The 23,719-nt window shown below is 33.7% G+C and overlaps 2 protein-coding genes across 6 annotated transcripts; one reads left to right on the top strand and one right to left on the bottom strand.

Annotated features, from left to right (window-relative positions):
• The first annotated feature begins 677 nt into the window (after positions 1 to 677).
• LOC11415665 (sucrose nonfermenting 4-like protein) lies at positions 678 to 6,480 on the top strand. Its single transcript, XM_024775063.1, has 13 exons — positions 678 to 823; positions 1,212 to 1,299; positions 2,469 to 2,630; positions 3,161 to 3,268; positions 3,369 to 3,428; positions 3,592 to 3,681; positions 4,707 to 4,838; positions 4,967 to 5,111; positions 5,180 to 5,353; positions 5,505 to 5,568; positions 5,649 to 5,718; positions 6,124 to 6,229; positions 6,389 to 6,480. Exons 1-13 carry the CDS (start codon positions 678 to 680, stop codon positions 6,478 to 6,480), a joined length of 1,437 nt encoding a protein of 478 aa, XP_024630831.1.
• Positions 6,481 to 8,514: 2,034 nt separating this feature from the next.
• Positions 8,515 to 21,353, bottom strand: LOC11426420 (protein ALWAYS EARLY 2). Of its 5 annotated transcripts, none has more exons than XM_013613588.3 (19): positions 21,204 to 21,353; positions 19,828 to 19,948; positions 19,055 to 19,153; positions 18,829 to 18,891; positions 18,499 to 18,576; positions 17,961 to 18,129; positions 17,095 to 17,354; positions 16,526 to 16,925; positions 16,318 to 16,395; positions 15,537 to 15,793; positions 13,001 to 13,282; positions 12,716 to 12,894; positions 12,322 to 12,604; positions 11,605 to 11,799; positions 10,667 to 10,816; positions 10,307 to 10,447; positions 10,009 to 10,221; positions 9,372 to 9,662; positions 8,515 to 9,084 (listed from the first exon to the last, which is right to left on the bottom strand). In XM_013613588.3, the coding sequence occupies exons 2-19, from the start codon at positions 19,930 to 19,932 to the stop codon at positions 8,920 to 8,922; spliced, it is 3,408 nt and encodes a 1,135-aa protein (XP_013469042.1). In that variant the 5' UTR covers positions 19,933 to 19,948; positions 21,204 to 21,353; the 3' UTR covers positions 8,515 to 8,919. The 5 variants fall into 5 exon arrangements, with proteins under 5 accessions (XP_013469042.1, XP_013469041.1, XP_013469040.1 ...); XM_013613587.3 differs by having other exon boundaries at positions 10,340 to 10,447; XM_013613586.3 differs by having other exon boundaries at positions 11,644 to 11,799.
• Between the last annotated feature and the right edge of the window lie 2,366 nt (positions 21,354 to 23,719).

The following is a 23,719-nucleotide window of genomic DNA, read 5'->3' as shown; positions in this document are numbered from 1 at the left end:
TTTTCCACTTAGTGATGAAATTTGGATCCAAAAACACTTAAATGAAATGATAAAGAATCTCTTTCAGCTTAGTCAGAAATTAGTTCGAATCAAAACATGAGAATGTGGCAATGTTAAATTCTTTTGAGGGAGAGTTTCGTACCTTCCTACCTGACTCAAGACATTAATATTACAGTTGCATGCGGAGAATACTCTCGGTTCACAAAAGAAAGGAAAAAACCATGTCCACTTACAAAACAAAAGTTCATCATCTTCTATTAGCCGTTGGAAAGCCTCAAAATCAGAAACAACTCATTTTAGTGCTATGCCAAACAACAAGAAGCTTGAGTTAGAGGACAGTTCACAGTAGCATGCATCCATATACGGTTAAGCGCTTTTTCTGTGTTTATTTGTATTCTTCTTCTTTTTATTCTTCCGTTTTCTAAAACTCTGCAATATTTTGATTCCTACGTCTCATTTTCATTCACTTGATTGATAATTTTGTAATCATTACCATAGCACAGTTCACAATGCAAACTTTATACTTTTTACGTTTTCTTTCTCCTACCTAAATTAATATAAATATGAACTTTGTCACACTATTTGCTACATTATTTTACAAAGCATTTAAATTCTTGCTACTACCTAGTAATCAAAGGTTGCTTCAATTGTTCAGTTGTTTGTGATTTGAGATTGAAATGTCTGGTTCATTAGCTGCAGGTAGAGGAGGAAATGGAAGTAGCAGTGATGTACCAGTACCTGATCCTCAACCTTTTTCCATTCCTCACTTGTTTGTTTGGCCTCATGGAGGTGAAAGCGCGTTTCTATGCGGTTCTTTCACTGGGTAACAATTTTTTTATTAGAATTAGAGCACGTTTGTCACAACTTTCTTAAAAAAAATTATAATTTGAAAGAATTTTTTTTCTTCTAAAAATGATAAAAAGTTTTGAGTACCTGTTCTAGCTAGAAAATTATTTGAGTATGGATTATTCAGCATGGTATTGGTAGATGTATGTTGCTGTCACTTTGTTTCCTTTTGGTAAGTTTTTTTATGTTGTTTATTACATACTAGAATTAGCTTAATCATGTTATTTATTTATTGATTGTATAGTTTATTCAACATGGTAGATGTATGTTGTTGTCACCTTTGATTCGTTTTGATAGCATTTTTGTTGTTATTTTTTGTTTATTGCATGATATCACTTAATATTATGTTATTTGTGTATGCACAGATGGTCAACAAATTTACCAATGTCTCGAATTGAAGGCCGCCCGACTGGATTTCAAGTTGTTTGCTACTTGACTCCAGAACTTCATACGGTATTTGGCCTTTATATGAATTTTTAAAATCTGAGGAAAAAAAAATTATTTATGTTTAAAATATTTATATATCAATGTGCTTTACGTTTGGTCAATAATCTTTAACTTTGATCGGAATACCATTTTTCTCTCTTTGGAGATCATGGAGGGGATGGGATCATTTAGTTTGTTTTCTCATATTGCTTGTAAATGACTTATTTTATTTTAAACCACATTTGTGTGATTAAGATTTTGATACATAGAAAAAGGCATAAATATTGCTTTTAAGCTTCTAAAATTGCTCTTAGACACTCCAAAATTACCTTTGTACCTTTTATTGCATCACCAGGACAGCAACTCACACTCCCACATTTCTTAAAAAAAAAAAAAAATAATAACTTTTCTCCCTCTAAACCAATCTCCGTCCAAATCAACCTCCAATTAATTTGCTATAAACCAGAACAAGTGCAACGATCTAGATACAATCATTGCATGTAAAACAATAGAAAAAGATAAATGTTAATACAAATCGGAAAATTATAGTAAAAAAAAAAAACACAATTATTTATTTGTTTTGATGTTTTTTCAAGGTGTAATGAAAACGCTGAAAAGGAAGTTGTTTCAAGAGGTTGTTTTAAAATTGATCTTGCTGTCCTGCTTTCTATTCGCAGGGCAGTAGGATCAAGTTCAAAATAATCTCTTGAAACAACTTCCTTTTCAACTCTTTCATTACATCTTGAAACAACATCAAAACAATATAAATAATTATGTTTATGTACTATAATTTCCTGATCTGTACTAACATTTATCTTTTTCTATTGCTTTACATGCAATGTTTGTATCTTGGTCATTTCATTTGTTGTGATTTACAACAAATGGATGGAGGTTGGTTTGGATGAAGATTGGTTTAAAGGGAGGCAAGTTTGGTTTAAATCAATTATGTGTACAAGATGTTCATTACATACAACAGCATAAACAATCATCATTAAACAGATAATCTACTCTAGATTTGTCATTTAATTTTTTAATGATGCATTCACATTCTGGCTTGTCGCAGTTATTAAGTATTGGTATTTAAATTTAAATCTACTCATTTGGCGCAATATCAAACATTTCATGGAAAAACTGAAATGCTTCTAAACATTGCATAATATGATAAAGATATCTGATTCATGTTAATTTGTGTGCAGTATCAGTTTTGTGTGGATGGTGTGTGGCGGCACGATGAGCAGCAGCCATTTATAAACGGGTTCACTGACACAGTGAACACTATTTCGGTGGCAGAACCATATATGTTACATGGAATGCCTAGTAGATCACATATGCACCTTATTAATGTCAATAGACACATGGTATGTTTTTTCTCCCTTCCCATCTATGCCCCCTTGGTTTGTTGCATATATTTTGCTTGAAAAGGATTCTTAAGTGTGTTATATATATAGGTCAACAATGTTAGTAATAATTAACATTATCGTCAAAATGGTGTGTTATTTTCTCCAGGTAGCATACGTGCATGCTTTTATAGTCTTGTAATTCGTAAACTTCTCAGGTTCAAAACTACGTTTAATGTTTAAAAGAACTAAAAAAAATATATAGGGAGTTTCGGAATCTGAAGTAATAGAAGAAGCGTAATGACATACCAATTTAAAAAATTTAATTGGTGAAAGGGATTAGATAGCCTTATTCAATTGATGATTGTTTTGGTGAGTTTGTATGTAAACTTTCCCTTCTAAAAATTCTTCTTTTATTGAAAAAAAGATGCCAGAAATTTCAAATCTTATATTCTCTTATCAAATGAATGTTAAATTAGATTTCATAATCCTTCTAGTATTGAAATTTATGCTACGTAAAAGAAAGTACCTTAACCTTGGAGCTTTTCCAGGGAGCTTTTCCTAGGACACCAGAGTTTGCTCTGCTTGTGTCTCGCTACCACATATATAAATATATGTCAATAAATACTGCTAATGATTTGCTTCCCGAGTCTGGCAAGGTTTGATACCCCTCTCTCCCTTGTCTTTTCAATGTTTCCAATCAATAGCAATTTATCTGATTTTTTGTGAAGCTATCTAATTTGCTTAAGATAATTTCAGGTTATTGTCTTGAATATGGATTTATCACTTAAGCAAGCATTTCATATTCTTTATGAACAGGTAAGTTCTCCCCTCCTTCATTACACTATTTACATGAGGTGTTATTCATCAATTCTTCTTCAAATAAGAGCACGCATCCATGCACATGCAATGTATGTTAAATCTGATGCTGACTTTTACCTTGTGTTCACTATATATATTGTAACTTAATATATGCTTTCAGGAAGTATCTTTGACTCCTGTGTGGGATTCTAGGAAGTGCAAGTTTGTTGGAGTTCTTAGTGGAATGGACATTATTCAAGCACTGAAAGAGGTTCGTAAGAATTTTGGTAAATATAATTGAATGAAAAATGAACAATTGGCAAAAATGGTTGAAAAAGGAAAATTGTATGACATTGAGACTTAAGTCCATGTGAAGTTAAAAGAAATTACAAGGCAGATGACAAGTTGATTTATGCTAAATATTTTTTACCATTTAGGCATAATTAGTTATGTTAATTTGATTTGAAATTGTTGTCATCACCATTGAATTTTATTATCATTATTTTAGGCTAAAAATCTATCATTTTATGTAGGAAGATCAAGCCTTGAAATATGTGCTTTTTAGCTATCATTGATGCTTTTTTCTTCTTGAAAAATGATTTATAGTTCTTCCATTTTGGATATTTATTTATATGGTATGTTTGGTATCATGATCATGCATATTATTGTGATTGATCAATTGTTATCCTTCAATACATTATTGGAATATTCACTTATAGTAGAAGATATGGTCTTGTGATGATTCCTCATTCTTAGATAGCAATCAGGCTACTATATTTTCCAAAATAATCTCTGTTTCAATGTATATAGATTTTGTGCAAAAAATGGTATATAGGTTGTACCATCCTTTGTTCGGTGTCCTATCTTTAGTTTCCTTTCCTCATTGTGTCCTTGTTCCAGCATCAATTTCCCTTATGATCTTTTTGGCTTTCGGTCTAGTAGTTTTTTCTGTCTTATTGACAATGCATAGGAGACCAAAAGTCCCTAATTTATCTAACAAACCTTCTCTTTTATTCTATTTTCTCAATGGTTGATGGTGTTTCTAGTCCTTCACAAATGCCATGGTTTGTTTTGTCATTTGAAAGTTTTTTCCATAAAACCTGCACCCGATGCTAGATCTTTTCCTTTCTTATCGATTTAACATAATCAAACTGTAAATAAGATATTGAGTGTGCAGCCCATATATACAATTATTGCCAAGCTAATCTCTATTAACACCAATGATTGGTTTTCTATCTTTTAAGCACATGCATGGTTTTGTAAATTATGTGAGTCATCTAACATGCTTAATTTCAGCCGGAGAGTCATCGATCCACTTTGACTGATGAAGGACCTGAGACACATACTTTAGCAGCATGCATAGAGAGAAAATTACAGCAATGTGGAACTGATAGTAATGGGAAAACATATCCTTGGAGTTTTGTTGATGTAAGCTCCTCAACACTTGTTAGAAATTTTTTGCTCATCAAATCAATTTCCCAATTTTGCGTAGAAAATTTACATTAATTATTTATGATTTTATAGTATTTCATTCTATATTTATTTTTAATCTGCAGGCTAGGCCCTCTGAGAGACTAGAAGACATCGTTTTAAAATTTTTGCAATACAAGGTGGCAGTAGTTGCTATTATGCATTCTTCTTCCGAGGGCGGGTCAACTCCTCAGCTGCTACATATGACTTCTCCCTCAGAAATAATAAAATGTAAGCTTTCACATTTATTGGCAATGCGCATAAATGGTTTGGAACTAATGTACGGAGTTAATTTTCAGGTATATGCAAGCATTTCAAGAACGATTATGGCTCTTTGCCGGTTCTTCAACTACCAATTGGTTCGATACCTTTGGGTACATGGGCGCCAAAAGTGGGGGAATCCAATAAACAGCCAATTGCAACGCTAAGGCCAAATGCCTCTCTTAGTGCTGCTATCTCTCTAATGAATCAAGGTGATAATTTTTCTTTTTCAAAATAGCAGCCAAGTCTCTTTTTTGTTTAGGCAGTGAATGGTACTTGTGTTTGTTATTGTAGTGATATCCATGTTAGAAGCAAAAGGTATTATTGACATTGAATATTCTCTATCTTTACTTCATTTTGCAGCTGAAGTTAGCTCAATACCAATTGTGGATGATTCTGGTTCATTATATGATGTATATTCAAGAAGGTAGAAACTCTTTTCTTCCTTGTGCTAAGAACAGCTAGACATTTTGGAAGCTTATTTATGTATTGCTATTTTCTTCACAGTGATCTTACTGCATTGGCTAGATGTGAAATGTATGCTAGGATAAGCCTGGATAGTTTTAATATCTCTGAGGTAATTTCTCTTTTCCTCTCTATATGGGCCTGCCTGTATTGATAGATAACTTGTTGATTAAGGAAGCTTCAACCAACAACATTAAATTTATACATGATCTTGTTATACAAGTTGTATGAAGTACAATAATGAACTAATGAAACATGGTTATATTTGTATAAACTTGTGTTTGAATATTAAATCTAAACTTCAATTTTTTTAACAAAAAAATTAAATTGAATATAAAGTGAAAGGTATATAAAATATTAAATTTCAATTAGTATAAGGTGAAACGAAGTCGTTTTTTTTTCCTTCGTAAAGACTAAATAACAATGCTAATATTGTTAAACTGGATATATTTATCGGGTTTGAACTCGGAAACTCACAATTGCATAGCCTAAGATATGAAGTTTTTTTGTGCCGCAGGCATTGAATTTGAGAAAAAATGGAAAATGTCCTTACGGACTTATACTTCCAACGTGTTTGAGGTCCGATCCATTGCACGTGGTGATGGAATGCTTGGCTAATTCTGGTACTGTCTTTGTTTTATTTTATTTTCCTTTATCAAAATGTTGCTATATCTATATCTATATGTATTACAAAAGATTTCCTTTATCTGAGCATGAACAACAATATATAATTATATATGTACTAATTATTATTATCTTCATACATTAAAACTAAAATGCAGGTGTTGGAGAAGTTGTGGTCGTAAAGTCTGCCTGCAGGAGTGTGGAAGGGATCATTTCCATAGGTGATGTGTTCAAATTATTGTTGGGTTAGTTAGTTTGGAATGGGAGGATAACTGTTTTGGCAGCTTTGAAAAACTATGTTTAATGGTCACTTTCTTTAGGATGAAATTGGAAGGAGGGAGAACTCTAGTTATCTATTTTATTTGCGGTTGAATATTATTAACAAATAAATTAATCATGGTTTTTGGTTTTTGATATTTTTTTGACAAATTTATTTTTGATTTATTATATTTAATTAAACATTTTTTTTATTATAATCTAACGGATATTATTACTTGTAGAGAGAACACACTCTTAAAAAGATCAATTTAAAATTGGAATTCATTTTCCAGTTGTATGTGAAATTAGAGAAAAAAATATCAATTTTAGGTTAGTGTAGAATGTAGATAGCATAACATCGGGATCAAAAGAATATTTTTCTTTAATTAAATATTAGGTTTTTAAATGGGAGTTTAAACTTGACCCATATGTCATCTATTGTGTAAAAATTGAACCTGCTCGTGATTTCTTTGATGAATAAATATTTAATTAATATTCTAAGAATTATTTTTATGGATGAAGGCATTATCCATTCATTTAAAATTATGTATATGTATAAACAAATAAATATAAAAAAATATATAAAAAAAAAAAAAAAAAAAAAAACACTGATTCATATTTTTGACTTCTTCAATTTCTTTCTTTTCCTTATAAAGTTGAAACTCTTTGAATCAAATTCATTCCAAGTTAATTTAATGCGTGCAAATAATATTAATACAAATAATTGCATTATCTACTTCTCTTGAGAATAAAAAACTAAAAACAATTGCACTATCTACTTCTCTTGAAAACTAAAAATCAAAAGTGAATATCTACGGTATGAAGAGTAATAGTTTGCTATCACTCTTTTGGATGAAAATGATGTGTTTATCTCATATTATATGAATATTTGTTGACTTTTGTTATAACCGCATGTATCATGTATTTTTTAAATATATTTATCTTAAAGAATTGTAATTACGTAGAATTCTTACTTTTTCTTTTGATAGAAACAAACTTTTTTTTTTTTGACAAAACAAACTCAACTCATCCCCTTAACCATAACTGCATAAATACAATAGGAAAACAAATCAAGTGGTGTTTTAAGTTAAGAATTGGTCGTTCTTACTAGAGAATGAGCATTCACATTTGTTTGATGCCTAATAAACTTTACATAAAGTTGAAATTCAAAGACATAAAATTCTTAATGGTACTAACCAGGAGGGTCCGGAGGGGAGGGTTTTCGAAAAATCGATGAAGTAAATAGAAGAAATAGAAGACATTGAGATGAGAGAGCTTTAGGTTTAATCACTACATACATCATCTTGATTGTAGGATGAGACTGCATGATTTGGGCTCCTGCCTGCCATGACTAGTGTGGAGATGACAATTGGATACATTAAATGGTATTCTGCCATTTCACATCCACACATTAAATGATATACATATCCCGAGACCACCTGAGCAGCGGACCCGTGATCAAGGTTGATGTTGAGCAGCAGGGAGACCGCCAAAATGTGTCAATTTATACACTACAATTTGCCTTTAAAAATAATCTTCAAGGGGGTTGACACATTTCAAATTATATTTCCCGAACTATTATGAAAGTTTTCGGATTGTAATTTCTAAACCATATATTTTGAAATTTTGGAAAAACCTAAAAAAGGTTATATTATTGCCTTCAACTTTTACATGTTTCAAATTATATAATCCTAGCAAATGGTACATATTTTCAGGAAAAATAAAATAAAACACGAGAAACACAAGGTGAAAAAAGTAATAGTCTTAATAAAATTCATCTTGGAACAAGAAAATATCATGAAACTCAACATTATTTCTTTAAAATAAATTAACACTATTTTTTTGTTGTTGAAAGGAAAACAAAGTTAATCAATCAAACGACTGAATTAGTTAAAATCAATTGCATATAAAAATAAAAATAAAAGACCTAAAAACAAATATTCAAACATGAGTGACCCAAAGACTTTAAAAATAAATAGAATAAAAGTAAAAAAAAAAAATTGTTACAAAAAGGGCAAAAGTTGAATTAAGAAAAGAAAAAAAAAAACCTAAATGCACATTCCTAGACATTAATAATGTCATCAAAGAGGAGACTATGCAGCTCTTCAGAAAGGATATCCAAAACAAGAAAATTTCACGAATTGATGGTAAGACAGCTAAGTTTGCTAGTCAATCAACAATTATGTAGCCTTCACACCAAGGGTAGATAGATAACCGGTATGTGCCAGCTCCTATTCAGTAGCTCTTAGATACTACAAGCCATTAATATTGCCGTTATTAATCAACAGCTTTTGGGTTTTCAACATATTAAATACTTAATTTTTTTATTAAAAAAATACAGATTAAGTAAGGGGCAAGGAGCACCTATGTGATACAAACTAAATGGTTTAGCATCCTCTATACAACTAAAAATTCTGGAGAGAAGATATAATTAAGTAGGGATGAGAGCTAAAATCTGGGTCTTAATTCTTCCCATGCACATTTGAATTTCTCTGTAAATAGGAAGGTTTCGAGTATCGCACGGTTGTAGGCTGGTAACGGCAGAATCTAATATCTGAGCCACATCAGCTGGAGGGTATTGCCGTTCAGTACAACTCTGCAAGTTAAACGATAAAAAGATTAATTTTGGAAAGCAAGATTGATTCAACAATGCATACCAATATATGTTGTATATTCAAGAATGGGGAAGAGAACAAAAACGTCACTAAAAAAAATTATTATTTTCATAGTATCATGATGCACCTGTTCACCATTTAAAATAGGTGCACGCCCCCAAAGATGTGCTGTTCAAAACTCTTTTGAAGAGTATGCCAAGGAAAACATTAACTTTACAATCAGATGGGAAGTTGTGAAATAGGCCAAGTTTGACATGTCTTTAATTACCTGAATCATGGTTAATGTAGCCACACATGAAGTGATGAGCTCAAATGGTATTTCAATCTCAACTTCGTCAGAATCTTTGTGCAGTTTCAGACCAGATGCATCGTTAAGTAAAGGCTCTGATGCTCTGCAAGTCGACTGATTAGCATGATAATAACTGCCATTCACTTGATCTTGAGACCTTATCACAGGCGACCTGTACTTGGAGGACAACTGCTGATAATCAATAGAATCCAATGCCTGCCCAATCTTCGTAATAGCATCTTTACCTTCCTTTGTAGCTTGAGACCATGCCTGAATTATAGCATCAAAATATGTCAGAAGTTCTTTAGAATGACAGAGCTTGTACCCATAATTGAACAGTGTTCAAGGAGTAATGCGACCCACTACAGCCTAGAGCTCTATGTCTACTGCGACTGTTCTAAGTTTTGCAACTAAACAAACAAGCATCAGTGCTTATGATAAAAAGTAAATACCGGATCATGAACAATGAGAATAATTTGCTAGGATAAAAGAACAGCAAAATGGTCCCAGGTCACTAAAATAGGGAGGAAACAAGATGTGAAAAGACCATTTATGTATAGTTCATAATGACTGACTGCAAAAGCAGAGGGACATAAGATCCACAGAGCATCCATACCTGAAATGCAGCATCCAGCATTGCATGTGCCTGTAGCCTGGATCCTTTAATGATTTCAATGACAGTTGACCTAGACTCTTGTGTCATAGAACTATCCAACATATTAGGAAGGTCATCATGGCCTTCGAAATTTGCTTTGGGCTTCATCCATGGTGGCAGAGAGGTTTCCGTGTAGGTATTGCGTTGCCTCAATTGAAGCATGGTATCAGAAACCTGTACAATATAACCCAATCAAATGTTGCTTCAAGGTTAACACAGAATGTTGTAATGACATTAATAATCAAAGGAAGCCACATGCCTGTCCACTGGCTTCCTTTAGCTCTACAAGTACCGTGGCATAATGCTTCTTGAAACCTTCAGAATCTTTTAAACATTCTATGCCATTTTGGTTTTCCAATATGCCATTATTAGCATTTCGAAGCTCTGCTAATAGTGTATCCTGTAAGAGTAGCTGAAAAAAGTAAGAACAAGGCCATATCTAACCAAGGAAAATGTAAGGAAAAAGTATTAATTTGGGAGGATAAAATGTAAAACATTTTCCAAAAGAACTGCATAAAAAAGTATTAATTTGGGAGGATAAAATGTAAGGAAAAAACCTTTTTATCTAGAGCATGATCTAATTAAAAAAGTGCATGTGTATAAAATGTAAAGAAAAAACCTTTTTATCTAGAGCACGCTTTAATTCAGAAAGTGCATGTATATCAGCTTCTTTAGATTGATGTTGCATCACTTTACACGGTTGAGCAGAGGCAGCTTGTGCACAGAGGTTACCAATATTGGCCTGGGAAGTGACATGGTTAGCATCCACCTGTAAATTTTTAAAGAAATTATGTAATTAGAATTATTTGTAGAAAACCTAATATATCTATGTATCGTCATTAACATTACCATGACAGTGAAAATTAGGATTAATAAACCATGTGAAAGTGATGGAAGATTCAAGAGAGCCACTACTGGATCTTTAATGCATTTCTTTAGTCTTTATTTGGGAGTCAGGAGGGAAAGGGCTTTGGAAGCAAAAGGAGGCATAGAAATGAAGGGAAGTCTTTCACTGTGTCACCTTATTTAGAATAGTGTTTTTGGGGAGGATGGAAGTGAATATCTATGATTGACTATTTTCTTTCATTTGAGAGTATTGCAAAAGACGGGAAGGATTTGAAAATTAAATCAAAACCCTCCAAAACTCTCCAAAGTCATCCCTTAATGTATTTTTTTGAGATCCTCCATATTGAAGGGTTTTGATCCAATGAAGAAAAAGAAACCTCCATAAAAGGTGGGGGGATTACTCTCCCTTCCCCTTTCCTCCTACTTAATCCTCCAAGCCTCTTATTCATTCCCCTCCAAACTCCAAAACAAAGCCTTAGGAAGTCAGATAACTTGATTAGGTAGTTAAATTCATCCAGTTAATCATAGCAGTGCAAAACAATGAGAATGTATGTCAAGGCTTGTCCATTAGGCAAAAGGAAAGGAACAAAACTTAGTCGGTAAATAAAAATAACTACAATGTACAGGTTATTTTAAAATAAAAGCATAAGCACCAAAACGTAATTCTGAGGCATAATATTAAAACATTTTGATACTTGTTAGAAATCTAACCTTTCCTTGCTTAACTAAAGCACTTGAAGAGGGGCGTACCTTCACAGGTGAAGCATGCATTTCACATCCCCCAAAACTTGAATTTCCATTAATATGTGGTTCTATAGTCGTAAAAGAGGCTTTTCTGGCACCAATCTGCCTCCTCAAAGCTTCGGGCATATTATCTAATGGATTCAAAGGCATGCAATCAATGTCCTGAACAAAAAACCCCACTCATCAAAAACAAGAAAATATGGAAACTGTTGTCAGATTTTAAAAATACCATGCTAATTTTCTTCAATTAAAAGAAAAAATATTTAAAGCTTTAGATTGTTTGTTTTTAGTATGTTGCATATAAAGGTAAATTATCAAGGAAATTGCATTAAATGAGACAAAAAAAAAATGAGAGGAAAGGAAGGCGTGACACAATGCTTTGAGTTTCTAATGAGTAACCATGAGGCCACAGGTTAGAGTGTTGGAATTAGCCTCTAGCAAATGCAAGGTAATGCCAGCTACTATAAACCAAGAGTGGGTCAGACCTTTCTCTGGACACCGTGCATAGAAGAATAGCACAAGGCACCACTTCTTATTGTTTGCTATTATTACAATATTAAGCATGTGACATGTAAAGATTGTATATATATGGTAATGGAGCTGATTTTGATCATAGGTTTTAAACTACATCTTAAAGAATTGCTAAAAAATATTCAAAAAATGCCATATAATAAATCATAATACCGTGATGAATTCAACTCCTAACTGGGGACGGTCAAACTGAATTCTGCACTTGTCATGGTCAACTGTAAGCACACTACCATCATGAATCTCTCTTGTTTTGGGGTGAATGGCAATTACACGTTGTCCAACATATAATGGTCTTGCCAAATCAGTTGGAAGTCCATCTCTTATACCATTCCGCAGCTCAGAATAATGTTTCCTCACCGATTCTCGATACTGTTCAAGTTTTTGTCTTTCTTCATGTAAAAAGTGTTCCGAAAACCTGCGTGGTTTGCCAAGGGAACTGCAGAAACAAGTACAGCACTGCAATGTCAAGTAGGTCCTTTACAATTACATACTTTAACATTCACAAGGTTAACCAGAAAATTATAGCAACTACAATTGAATTTTGAACCTTTTTATGACACTCCACTCAACACGAGTTAGCCTTGGGATATTCCCTAGTCCAACATGATTTAAGTACTCCACAAATTCTCTTTTGGCAAACCATGGATAATCAAGTGCACTATAAAACCATTCAGAAGTAAACCATCTGCGAACCAAATAAGATGACAAACAGCTAGAAAGCTTTTCCTGCAAGTTACAAAGAAAATTATAATACTTTCAAAAAATAAGAAACCTTGAAGCCCCTCAAAACTTTAGAATGCAGAGTCAAATTAAATTATGAAAAAGCTTGAACCTTTTGGGTAGAGTGCTTATTAGGTTGACTTTTCAATACATTCTCATAAGACTTCTCTTTACGCATGGATGGTCTCTGAAAAATCATCTTGCGTCTACTTTTTTTAGTTGGTGAACTAACTTCACTTAAAAGTGGAATTTCAGAAGTTGATACTGCAAAACCTTTCTGATCAGCACGCAGTAAAACCTCAGAAGGTTTGACCGTCTTTATTTGTTTTGGTGAGGCAAAAACTTGATCAGTGAATTTTCCTTTAATCACCGTTTTTTTCTCATCATCTACAGCCTATAGAGAACATGGAACAGCTTTAATAAGTATGTAATAACTTATAACTACACTCCAAGCATATCGACAATGAGAAGCTAACGACATTTGGACACATACTATATAATGTAGTTGAATAAGGTGATTTGAATTGCTTGAGAGACAAACCCTAAGCCTTGTGTATTCATAAATAATGATGAATTACAATCAGAATCCGAATTGTGTTTGAACTCGAGTTTAACATAAACAGTAAATGATCAAAGAATAGAGAGAAGAGAGACAGGGAACCGAATGTGGTTCAACCAACAACAAAGGACAAACGATATACCTATATCAGCAAATCACAATGGTCAATGATAACCACTTAATGATTAGAGCACAATGTGCGCCCAAACACTCTCTGTAACTAAGATTTACAGTATTTTTGGAACAAACTACTGTTTCCACAAAATGTAGGTGATGGCTGTAGCGTTGCATATATAAGCATGGAACCTATGGATCCACCACATAATCTCCTTGAAAATTCTTACAGCGGGAAAAATTCCTACCAGAAAGCAATCGTTGAAAGAATAAAAAAAAAATAGACATCCAAACCAAGCTTCAACTGAAAAAATAAAATTTGAAAGAGAATTAGGTTGTTGTAAATGGTAGTGAGAGAATTCAAAAGGTGCATATGGACAAAGTATGGTGAATAGGAAGAAAATATGGTATAACAATGTCCACAAAAACTGTCAAAGACATGTGCCCAACCGTAGGACGGATTAAAGAAATGAGGATACACATGTGAATGCATTTTGAATTGCAAAGAGTGGCTAGAGATCTAACAGAATACATGGAAGACAAAGATTCCATAAAAAACATGGAGCATTTGGCGCAAGCTTCAACTGATCAGGATGAATCTTCGAGTGTGTGGATCGATTATATGTGATTCTGGATTTTGGCGGTGGTGATTTCGGTTGTTGAAGTTATTGGAAAATTTTCCTAAGTGGCAGCAGTAGCAGTAGCAGAAAAAGCATTTTAAAATACATCCGAAACGGCACAATAGAGGAGATCATAGAAAAAATGGGTAATAAATAGAAATGTTAGGAGTGAAAAAATGTCTCACACTTTGTGTATGACTGATAAAAAGAATGGAGTTCCAAATTTTAGTAAAGTTCCAAACTTTGGAGGACAGTGGAATACTGACAGACAGGTTTTGGAAGATGGTACTGCAAGTGTTGTCAATTGTGGATCACAGAAAATAGCGATTTGTACTAAATAGCGTACCACGGAACAACAACGGCCTCTGTTGTTTAACAACACTGGGTACTGCTCTAATATCACGTTGAAGGGTTTTAGATGATGAAGGAAAAAGAAAAGAAAATACTTTGAATTGTAATTATGGATTGATGTTATTAAATACAAAAGACTAAAACAAACTCATTCATACTAATAAGAGACTCTTGATTCTAATAATATAGGGAAATAAATCATGATAATAATAACTAAGAAATAGGAAGACTAATCCTAAGAGATAATCAATGGTCTAAATTTGTTTTATTTTACTATAACAAGAAAGGATCCTACTCCATGGTCTAAAGACACCATTCATTACAGCCTCGTATAATTTGGCCACGTTATTTTGTAGTTTGACCACGTTCTTTTTTGTTTGATCTGTAGATGAAGTGATAAACACTATCTAAACTTGACATATAGCTAATTTGTAGATGAAGTGATAAACACTATCTAAACTTGACACCATTCATTACAGCCTCGTATAATTTGGCCACGTTATTTTGTAGTTTGACCACGTTCTTTTTTGTTTGATCTGTAGATGAAGTGATAAACACTATCTAAACTTGACATATAGCTAATTTGTAGATGAAGTGATAAACACTATCTAAACTTGACATATAACTATGATGTTCTATGTTAGAACTCTTGTTAAGGTGTCAATATCGACAATTATCAGTTCAACTATAACTTACGAATTTCATGCTGCTTTTGGCGACTCCATGTAGTGATGCACCAACTATCTTGATACTCTAATATCGAGATAGATATTTAAATTATTTTCATATCATCCTCTAATACTAGTTTGTATACCTAATGATGTAGTTTCTGTTCTAGTTTGTAAAATTCTGTCCTCTATTTTTTTTTGTATTAATAAACAAGTATTAATTGCAAGAGAAATGCTTGTTGAGTAAAAGAAATATTACTTTTGAGAAATAATAAGCAGACCAAACACAACATAAAATGTGCGGGATAAAACGATTAGGGAATAAACTATACTTGCCTTTGACACCGTGGACTTTGGCTTTCTCTTCCATGTTTTATCAGCAAATGGAAGCTGATCTTTTGATTCAGAGAGAGCATTGGTATCATTTGCTATATCCTTGAGTTTAGATTTTTTGAACGTTGAAGTGTCAGGTCCAGGGACCGCACGAATTTTAACTTTATTTCTCTTATGGCTTGTTGATGTTGATTCGGGTAAAGCAGACTTATCATCTTTATCAACCATCATTCTTTCTCCCTTCAACTGGACACATGATTCTAGACGGGCAAGGAAAAGTTGAATAAATTAAAAGAATTTTGACTGTTATTGCTCTCTCTCTCTCTCTCTCCTCCCCCCCCCCCCCCCCCCCCCCTCTCGGTATTTGTGTCTCACCTACAGTTATGTTTTTTTTTTTTTTGACAAAACCTTCAGTTATGTTGAGAAGTCCCATATTGGATGAGAAGTGGCTTGATGATGTGTTTATAAGCGGTGGACACTTCTCACCTTACAAGCTGGCTTTGTAGGGTAGTGTTAAGCACAACCCAAAATCAAAGATGGTATTAGAGCCCTATCCAACATCCACTGAGCCACTCCCTATCGGCCCACACTCCAGATGTCTAGTTTTGGGTGTGTGTATGTGTGCGCGCGCGCGCGTGTGTGTTGAGAGGTCCCGTATTATGGCATGAAAATGTGTTTATAAGTGGTGGACAGTCCTTGCATTGCAAGCCGGTTTTGTAGGGTTCTGTTAGACCCAACCCCAAGTCTAAGACACAGTAAAATATATCAAAAAATTTATTCTTACCAGATTCTACTTCAGAAGACGGCATCATTAGAGATAGATCGGCCAAAGTTTGCAAAGCATCCAAGGCATGGATTTCATCTGTTTATAAAGTAACAGAATAATATCAATTAAGAGAGATGTGGAAGTAAATGAAAGATTATTTTTTTGCAAAAGTCAAACCATTATTACATTAATTATGGCCTAAGGTTAAGGCAGGAAAAGGAATTACCTCCAAAGACATCCCTATTAACAGAATTACCTCCAAAGAGGAGTTTTTTGTTTCTTTTCCGCTGACTTGTTGGGGAGAATTGCTCAAGCTTTTCGTTAGTTACCTCCATATTATTTTCCTTCAAAGAATTAAAACTTAGCCCTTCTTCAGTGCCGCTGCATGCTTCTCCTCCATCATCAAGCTGATAATTTCCAACATTTTCCACTCTTTCTTTCTTTCTGTAAAATTTTCCTCCCTTGGGAACTCCAGCAGTGCTCGTTCCTTCCATATCCATCAAGGAACTAGTATCTCTAACATATTCTCCATTTTCAGCTCCCCTGCTTTCAAGACTACCTTCCAAAAACTCTCCATCCACAGAAGCATTGTGAAACTTGGCACGAGCTGTCTCTGACATTTGGCGCTAGTTGAAAAATTACAAAAAAATATCACTTTTAAAACTAAAATATATCAAACATAAGCAAGTAACATAGCCATCAATATTGCACTTATTCACACATTCAGAACATTTACTCATTTTGAAGTAAAAATATAGCCAACAAACACTATATAATGGCAGCACAATTGAATACCATTCTATCCCGGCTCTGAGCAGGAGAGAACTTCTGTTCTCCTCTCCTACGTGGTGTCTGAGAAACTAGGGGAGAGCCTCCTCTTTGTGAAGCCCTGCTTAGTGCAAAAGCTACATGTTCAACTTCGTCATCATTACCATCAACAGTAGACTTCAAGCTTCTTTTGTTAGGCGAAACATAATTCTCCCTATCATCTTTCTTTTGAGAGTGGTAAACTGGGACCCGCGGTGTCCTTTTTCCAACAGCACGAGGCTGCAGACCTGATTAATTGAATAGCCATCAATATTACAATCCAGTGCAGAATATCTTACAGAGTATGAAAAATATGTTACCAGGAATACAAGCACAACTAACAGAATAACAAATCTGAACAAAGGCAACTAATATATGATGAAGATCGCGGTGAAATACCCAACTAAGTTGAAAAAGTAAGATATAATCTTAAGTTTTGGGTGGAAAAGGTATTATTAGAGAACTGAGTTTGAAAGAATTTGAGAATCTCAATTTTGTGAACAAAATGATACTGAATTTAATCTGAAATGACTGCAGTACAAACAGCCTTACAAACACAGGCTGAAGGTTATCATAGCTCTGTTAGTCTGTTTACACTGTCAAGTTCTGTAATAAATTATAACAGTTGCCACTAACTTTACAAATTACTGTTATTAGAATATTCTAGACCATAACTAACTGACTGTGCAGCTTTACTAACAGCTGCCAACTAAGCATTGTTTTTGTATTGCATGACTGCAGTAAACTGAGCACTAACTATACACAAATTAAAGGCAAACCAAAAACCCAATTCCCTGATGAGGGGAAAAAAAAAAAAAAAAAAAAGAGTGGTGAGACTACGACATGTATCTTACCATCAATGCGTCTTTTCTTCAGTAGAGAGAGGCAACCATCACTGGAAGTTACAGACTGAGACTGGACAGGATCCTTTGAGACATTAAGCTGAAGTTTTTCACGCTTTCGTTTCACAGGTTTTCGAGATCCTGGTGCATCATTGCTCTCCCTTTCACTATCACTCTCTTCCTGTCGATGTCAGGTACAGAAAAGTAAATCTCAATTCAGAAGAATACAACTTCCCCAGAAACCAACCCATCTCAACAAACATAAGAGAGATGTAAATCCAAGTGTAAGCATGAACTACATCATTTATAATGTCAGGATAGTTGCTGAAGAAATAGAGATGGGAATACTATACTGCAGAAGTGAGGTCTGACCATCGGGGCAAAGAACAAGATAACATTAAATTTAGTTCTGAACAGAATATGTTCACCCATCTTTCTGAAAATATTTTGCTTTTCTAAAAGATATTTCCAGACCAAAAGTTGTTTAGAAATTTTGTTAAGGAAAAAAGGAAGACCTACACCACAACGAAAAAAATAATGTTGACCTTACCAGGACATTATAATGATCTGTCATCATTGCAATGAGGCCAACAACAGAAGCCGTTCCCTCTGGTAGAGATAGATATGCCTGTTAATCACAAATAGTGGTTTCAATGGCACTTAACGCAAGAGATCTACACAGCATTAATAATCCAGTTCATGATGGCTTGATATCCATTAATGCATACAATAGTGTCATCTAATTTTTCTAAGCCAAATCACTTAAGGAAAAAAATACATGCACCCAGACAATACCTAATTTCTAAACCTAAAGGCATCATGCATACAATACGGCTCGTGAGACAAGACTACAGAATAAGTTACTATAGTATTGATTTACCCGATTCATATTGTAAAGAGCTTCCACCATTTCAATGGATCTATTACGAACAGCGGCAGCCACCTGGAAATTTAAATAAATCAGCATGAAAGAGAATAATAACAAGCGCTGTAATTTAAAATGGTAATGGTAATGATATGAAGATGAAAGAGAAAACCAAAATGTCCTCAAGTTTTGAAATGAATAAGCAAGAGAGAGAGAAAACAACACCAAAACAAAAGCACACCTTCTTCCAATCTTTACCATGCTTTCTGTATGCTTCATAGAATCGCTCTAGTTCCCCCTTGCTCCACTGAGATCCCAATTTATCAGACAACTTCTTCTTCTGTGCATTGAACAGGATTCACAATGTGAGGTTTAAACAGGAGATTAAACTTGTTCATGTTCAGCGCATACTATAATGGACAGCAATTAATATGCATGATGCATGGATACTCCAAATTGGTGATTTTTTTACCATGTATCCATAGCCAATAGAAATACAGGTATGATGCACTTGGTTTTGTATTTGAGGTATATCCTTTGTTTGGTGTAATACCCAACAACCCATGAAATCATGTCATTTTAAAAATCCAAAACAGAAAGACTTAAATCCAAGTCCATTCTCCCGAATTTCCTCTCAAAACATAAATGGCTCTTGTAGTCAGGTTTTCTTCAAAGTTATCGGGTAAAGTAGCAAACTTTGATAAATTAATGTATTTTATGCAATACATATCGACATACTAATATCTTAACTTTTAAAAAATTGAACTTGTGTATTGTGATGTAACAGATGACAAATTCCTGTACCGATGCAACATAATTTAAAAGATAATACAATGTATCTAGTGACCTGCACTAATACTGACATCAATATTAGTGCATAAGTGAAAGCCAAGAGCTACCACTAATAGAAACTATTATTGCAATATGATACCATGCAGGATGCAGTGCTGTATTTTATTATGTGCCATGTTACTTCATGTTTCGAAATCAAAAAACGCTATCAAATATATATACCCGTTGCTTGTTTTTACTTGAGCCAACTCCATCTTTCTCAGGAGAAATATCATTTGAATTTTTAAACCGCTTATTCACACTTCTGGATTTCCTGGTCGGTGCCATTGATCCTTTATGTATACTGAAACAAAAAGAAATAGTCACAAACAGCAATATAAGTTTCGTTAAAATTCAGCTAGTGAGCTACTGATCAACATTGCATAATAAAAAATAACACATAAATTTCTCTTAAAGAATACCATGTAATTAACATGAAGGCTTAGGTAAGTGGTATGTATACAGGCGAAGTCCCAATCGTTAAAATTAATTCTCTTCAAAAAGTGGAACTAAAATGCAGCATATTTTTAACCCTGTGTCACATTCTATTCTGTTTTTAAAAATGCATCATATATGGTATAAAAATAGAACATGTGTTATATTTTGTCTTGTTTAATTTGTCGATCAAACGTCATCTTCAAACGACAAAAGTTACACACATGCTAAACGTCATTTTCAAACGACAAAAGTTACACACAAGCTATAGATCTTACATAAACGGAAATACAGCTAGAGACCAAAGATTCAAGTGCATCAACGCAGTTCACAAACAATACTCATAATATCGACAGAAAGAGGTGGATAAATCAAAAGCAAACACATAACAGTTAAGTTAAAAAACCCACTCCGAATCTTAAATACTAAAATCCAGCATAACACTTTTCTGATGCACCTCAAACACTTCGAATCTAAAACAACAAACAACATTTTGATTCACAATTGCACCAGATTCAACAATTTTCTTCATATTTCCCAAAAATCAAATCATAAAAAAATAAAAATAAAAACACAACAATAACCCTCATTCACCTCAAAATTAATTTAAATACAGAAAAATTTAAAAACCACCGAATCAAGTGCACCGCAGGAAAAAAATAACAGCACAAGATTTTTGCCATTCACCTCAAACACTTCAAAACTGAAACGATAAACAACAATTTGAATCGCTTCAAAATTTTAAAAAATAAAATAATATCAATAAGCAACAAAACTACACATCTTCACACCAAAACTTGTCACAATCGCATCAGATTCAACAATTTTTCTTCGTGTTTCGAAACAATCAAATCATCAAGAAAAAAACCGTAAAACAATAACCCTCACTCACCTCAAAATCAATTTTAAAAAAATTAAAAAAACCGAATCAAGTACACAGTGAGAAACAAATAACAGCATGAGTAAAGTAAAATCAGCATCGAAGAACTTAATTTGACAACATTATGAAGAAAATGAGAAAAGCAAAATGAGAGAGAATAAAACAAATTGAATCAAATTAATTAACAAAGATATTATAACGTAAATTATGCAATGAATTTGGAAATCGAACCCTAGTAGCTTACAGATCCAAGGGTGAAAGTGATTCCGCGGCTGTTACCGATTGTAGGTTAAATCGATTCACGGCGAGGAGAGAGAAAACAAGAGAAAGGGTTTAGAGAGAGAGGGAGAGAGAGAGAGAGAAAGAGAGAGATAGGGAATAGAGAAAAGAAGCGTTGCCGCGAAACTTGAATATAAAGGTGTTCTACCCAATCAGATTTTTTGAGTGTTTACGTCATTGTGCATCGTTGATCGAATATGGATTTGGATTGTAGTGTCGATCGATGAACGCGTGTGTGCGTTGTTCATATCAACGGTTCAGGTTATAGACGTTGTTGGATGTAACTGAATGCTCGGTTGCATAGGATTATATTTGAAATTTTAAAAAAGATTCTTGTAAATATTTACCCTAAATTTTCTGTATTGTTGATATCGCCTCGTATCGTATTCGTCTCAAAAATGAATACTTCTAGATGCTTCTTACTCAGCCTATGTAAAACACTTGTATCACATGGTTTTTATTTGAAATTATTTTTTGTTTTATGAGATTTTTTTTAGAAAAATGATATTTGTACAATCATTTTGTGAAACTTTTAGACAACTTTCTCTCTCATACTCACATTATATTCTTACTCTCTCTCTTCCTTTTTCTCTCCATTGTTTTTGACCAATAAAAAGAGAGAAAAAGAAGGTTGTCAAAAAGGTTGTACAAAATGGTTGTTCAAATATCATTGCTCTTTTTTTTTTTTTCTTTCTAAGTTTGATAGGCATTATGGTATTAGACTTTGTTTGATAACATTTTGATATTGATAAACCAACTTATAACAGATAGTCGATAAGTTCGATGATGATAAATAAGTTAGTTGATTGAATCTATAATATTTGATAAAATTATTGGTGAACAAATAAGTTAGTTGATTATCTTATCTCGGTTTCGAATCAATAATCTCCTTCCCCAAACCCATCCATGCAGATATGAACTAACTCTTTGTCAAATGAATTAGCCTAAATTTATTTCTTCCTCCCATTATGACAAAAAAAAAAAATATAAACTTATAAAAATAATGAGTGCATTGTGCTCTCACTGTGACATCAAATTTACTAATCAAACAATAAACATAAATTAGAATATTAGGTTAAGGTTTCCTTCATGGAGGGCATATCAAGTGAGAGAAGTAGTTATAATGAGAGGATGAGAGGAACAAATAGTGGCCACTTGATTAAATTGTACGGTGTAGATTAAAACTTTCACCATAAGTTAAATTGCACCTGATTTTTCACAAACGCATCCCCTTCCTCGTTGACAATCACGCCCTTCTCCTTCCTTGATCTTTCTATCACAAAAAATTCTTCCCAGATCTTCAATCCATTAGAATGCTCTAATCAATAATTCACTAATTATCTTAAGAAATTATTGCAATGTTTTCGTTCTCTTAATCTATATCAATTTTAAACCATTGTTTTTTCAATTTCGGATCTGGATCTTGCTTAAATTTACTCATTAATCGGAAAACCATAGCTTTTTTAACTGCGGACCTCATTAACTAGAAAGCCATGGCTAAAGTTTATTTACAGACTCAAAAGCATGTTTGATCAATTGATGAAAGAAAACTAAAAAACCAAATAGGGATTTTTAATTTTGGTAATTGCAAAGCCATGGGGAAATCTTATGTTGGGATATTGCAAACTGGAATTTATTGTTAATTAGAACAGAAAATGATTAATTGGAAATTAATTTGATTTGTCATCATTCACAAATTAACCATTATTTTTAGTGAATCTGAAGGGAAAATAGCGCAGGTCAGGGAAAGGAGATGAGGAGGTTAGGGAAAGGAGACGAGGAGGATAGCGTGTGAGTACATTATTTAATGAGTAATTTCATCTCATCCGTAGATATTAATCCTATGGCTAATATTTAGATGGGTTTACTTCTTGATGAGGGGGTTAGGGAAAGGAGATGAGGAGTGTAGGGCTTTACTTCTTGATGTTCTCTTGTTTCCAAATGTTTCAGATATATGGGTTTGACTTCCTGCTCCTTCAGATGGATACACTGTTCGTGGTGCTTATCATGTGCTAACCTCTTAGGACCATTCTGACGCGGCTACTGATGCGGAGTTGGTTTGGCACAAACAGGTTCCCTTGAAGGTTTCAGTTTTTGCATGGAGACTCCTCAAGGATCGGTTACCAACGAAGACTAATTTGATTGCTCGACGAGTGTTGTTGCCTGATATGTCCTTATGTGTCGCTGGTTGCGGTCATCCTGAAATGGCTCAACATCTCTTTTTGTTGTGTAACACTTTTGGTTCGCTTTGGCATATGGTGCGTGATTGGATTGGTTGCACGGGGGTGGATGCCGATAATATTTCAGATCATTTTCTTCAATTTACTTATTTGACAGGTGGTGCTGTTTCTAGACGTTCTTTTATGCAACTTATTTGGCTACTTTGTGCTTGGGTTGTGTGGAATGAACGAAATAATCGTCTGTTTAATAATGTTATAACTCCCATCCCTCGTTTGTTAGACAAGGTAAAGATGTTGTCCT

Source organism: Medicago truncatula, chromosome 1 (assembly GCF_003473485.1).
Source record: "Medicago truncatula cultivar Jemalong A17 chromosome 1, MtrunA17r5.0-ANR, whole genome shotgun sequence".
NCBI lineage: Eukaryota > Viridiplantae > Streptophyta > Magnoliopsida > Fabales > Fabaceae > Medicago > Medicago truncatula.
The sequence above is the reverse complement of the archived record's forward strand: the minus strand, read 5'-3'. Positions and strand labels throughout refer to the sequence as shown.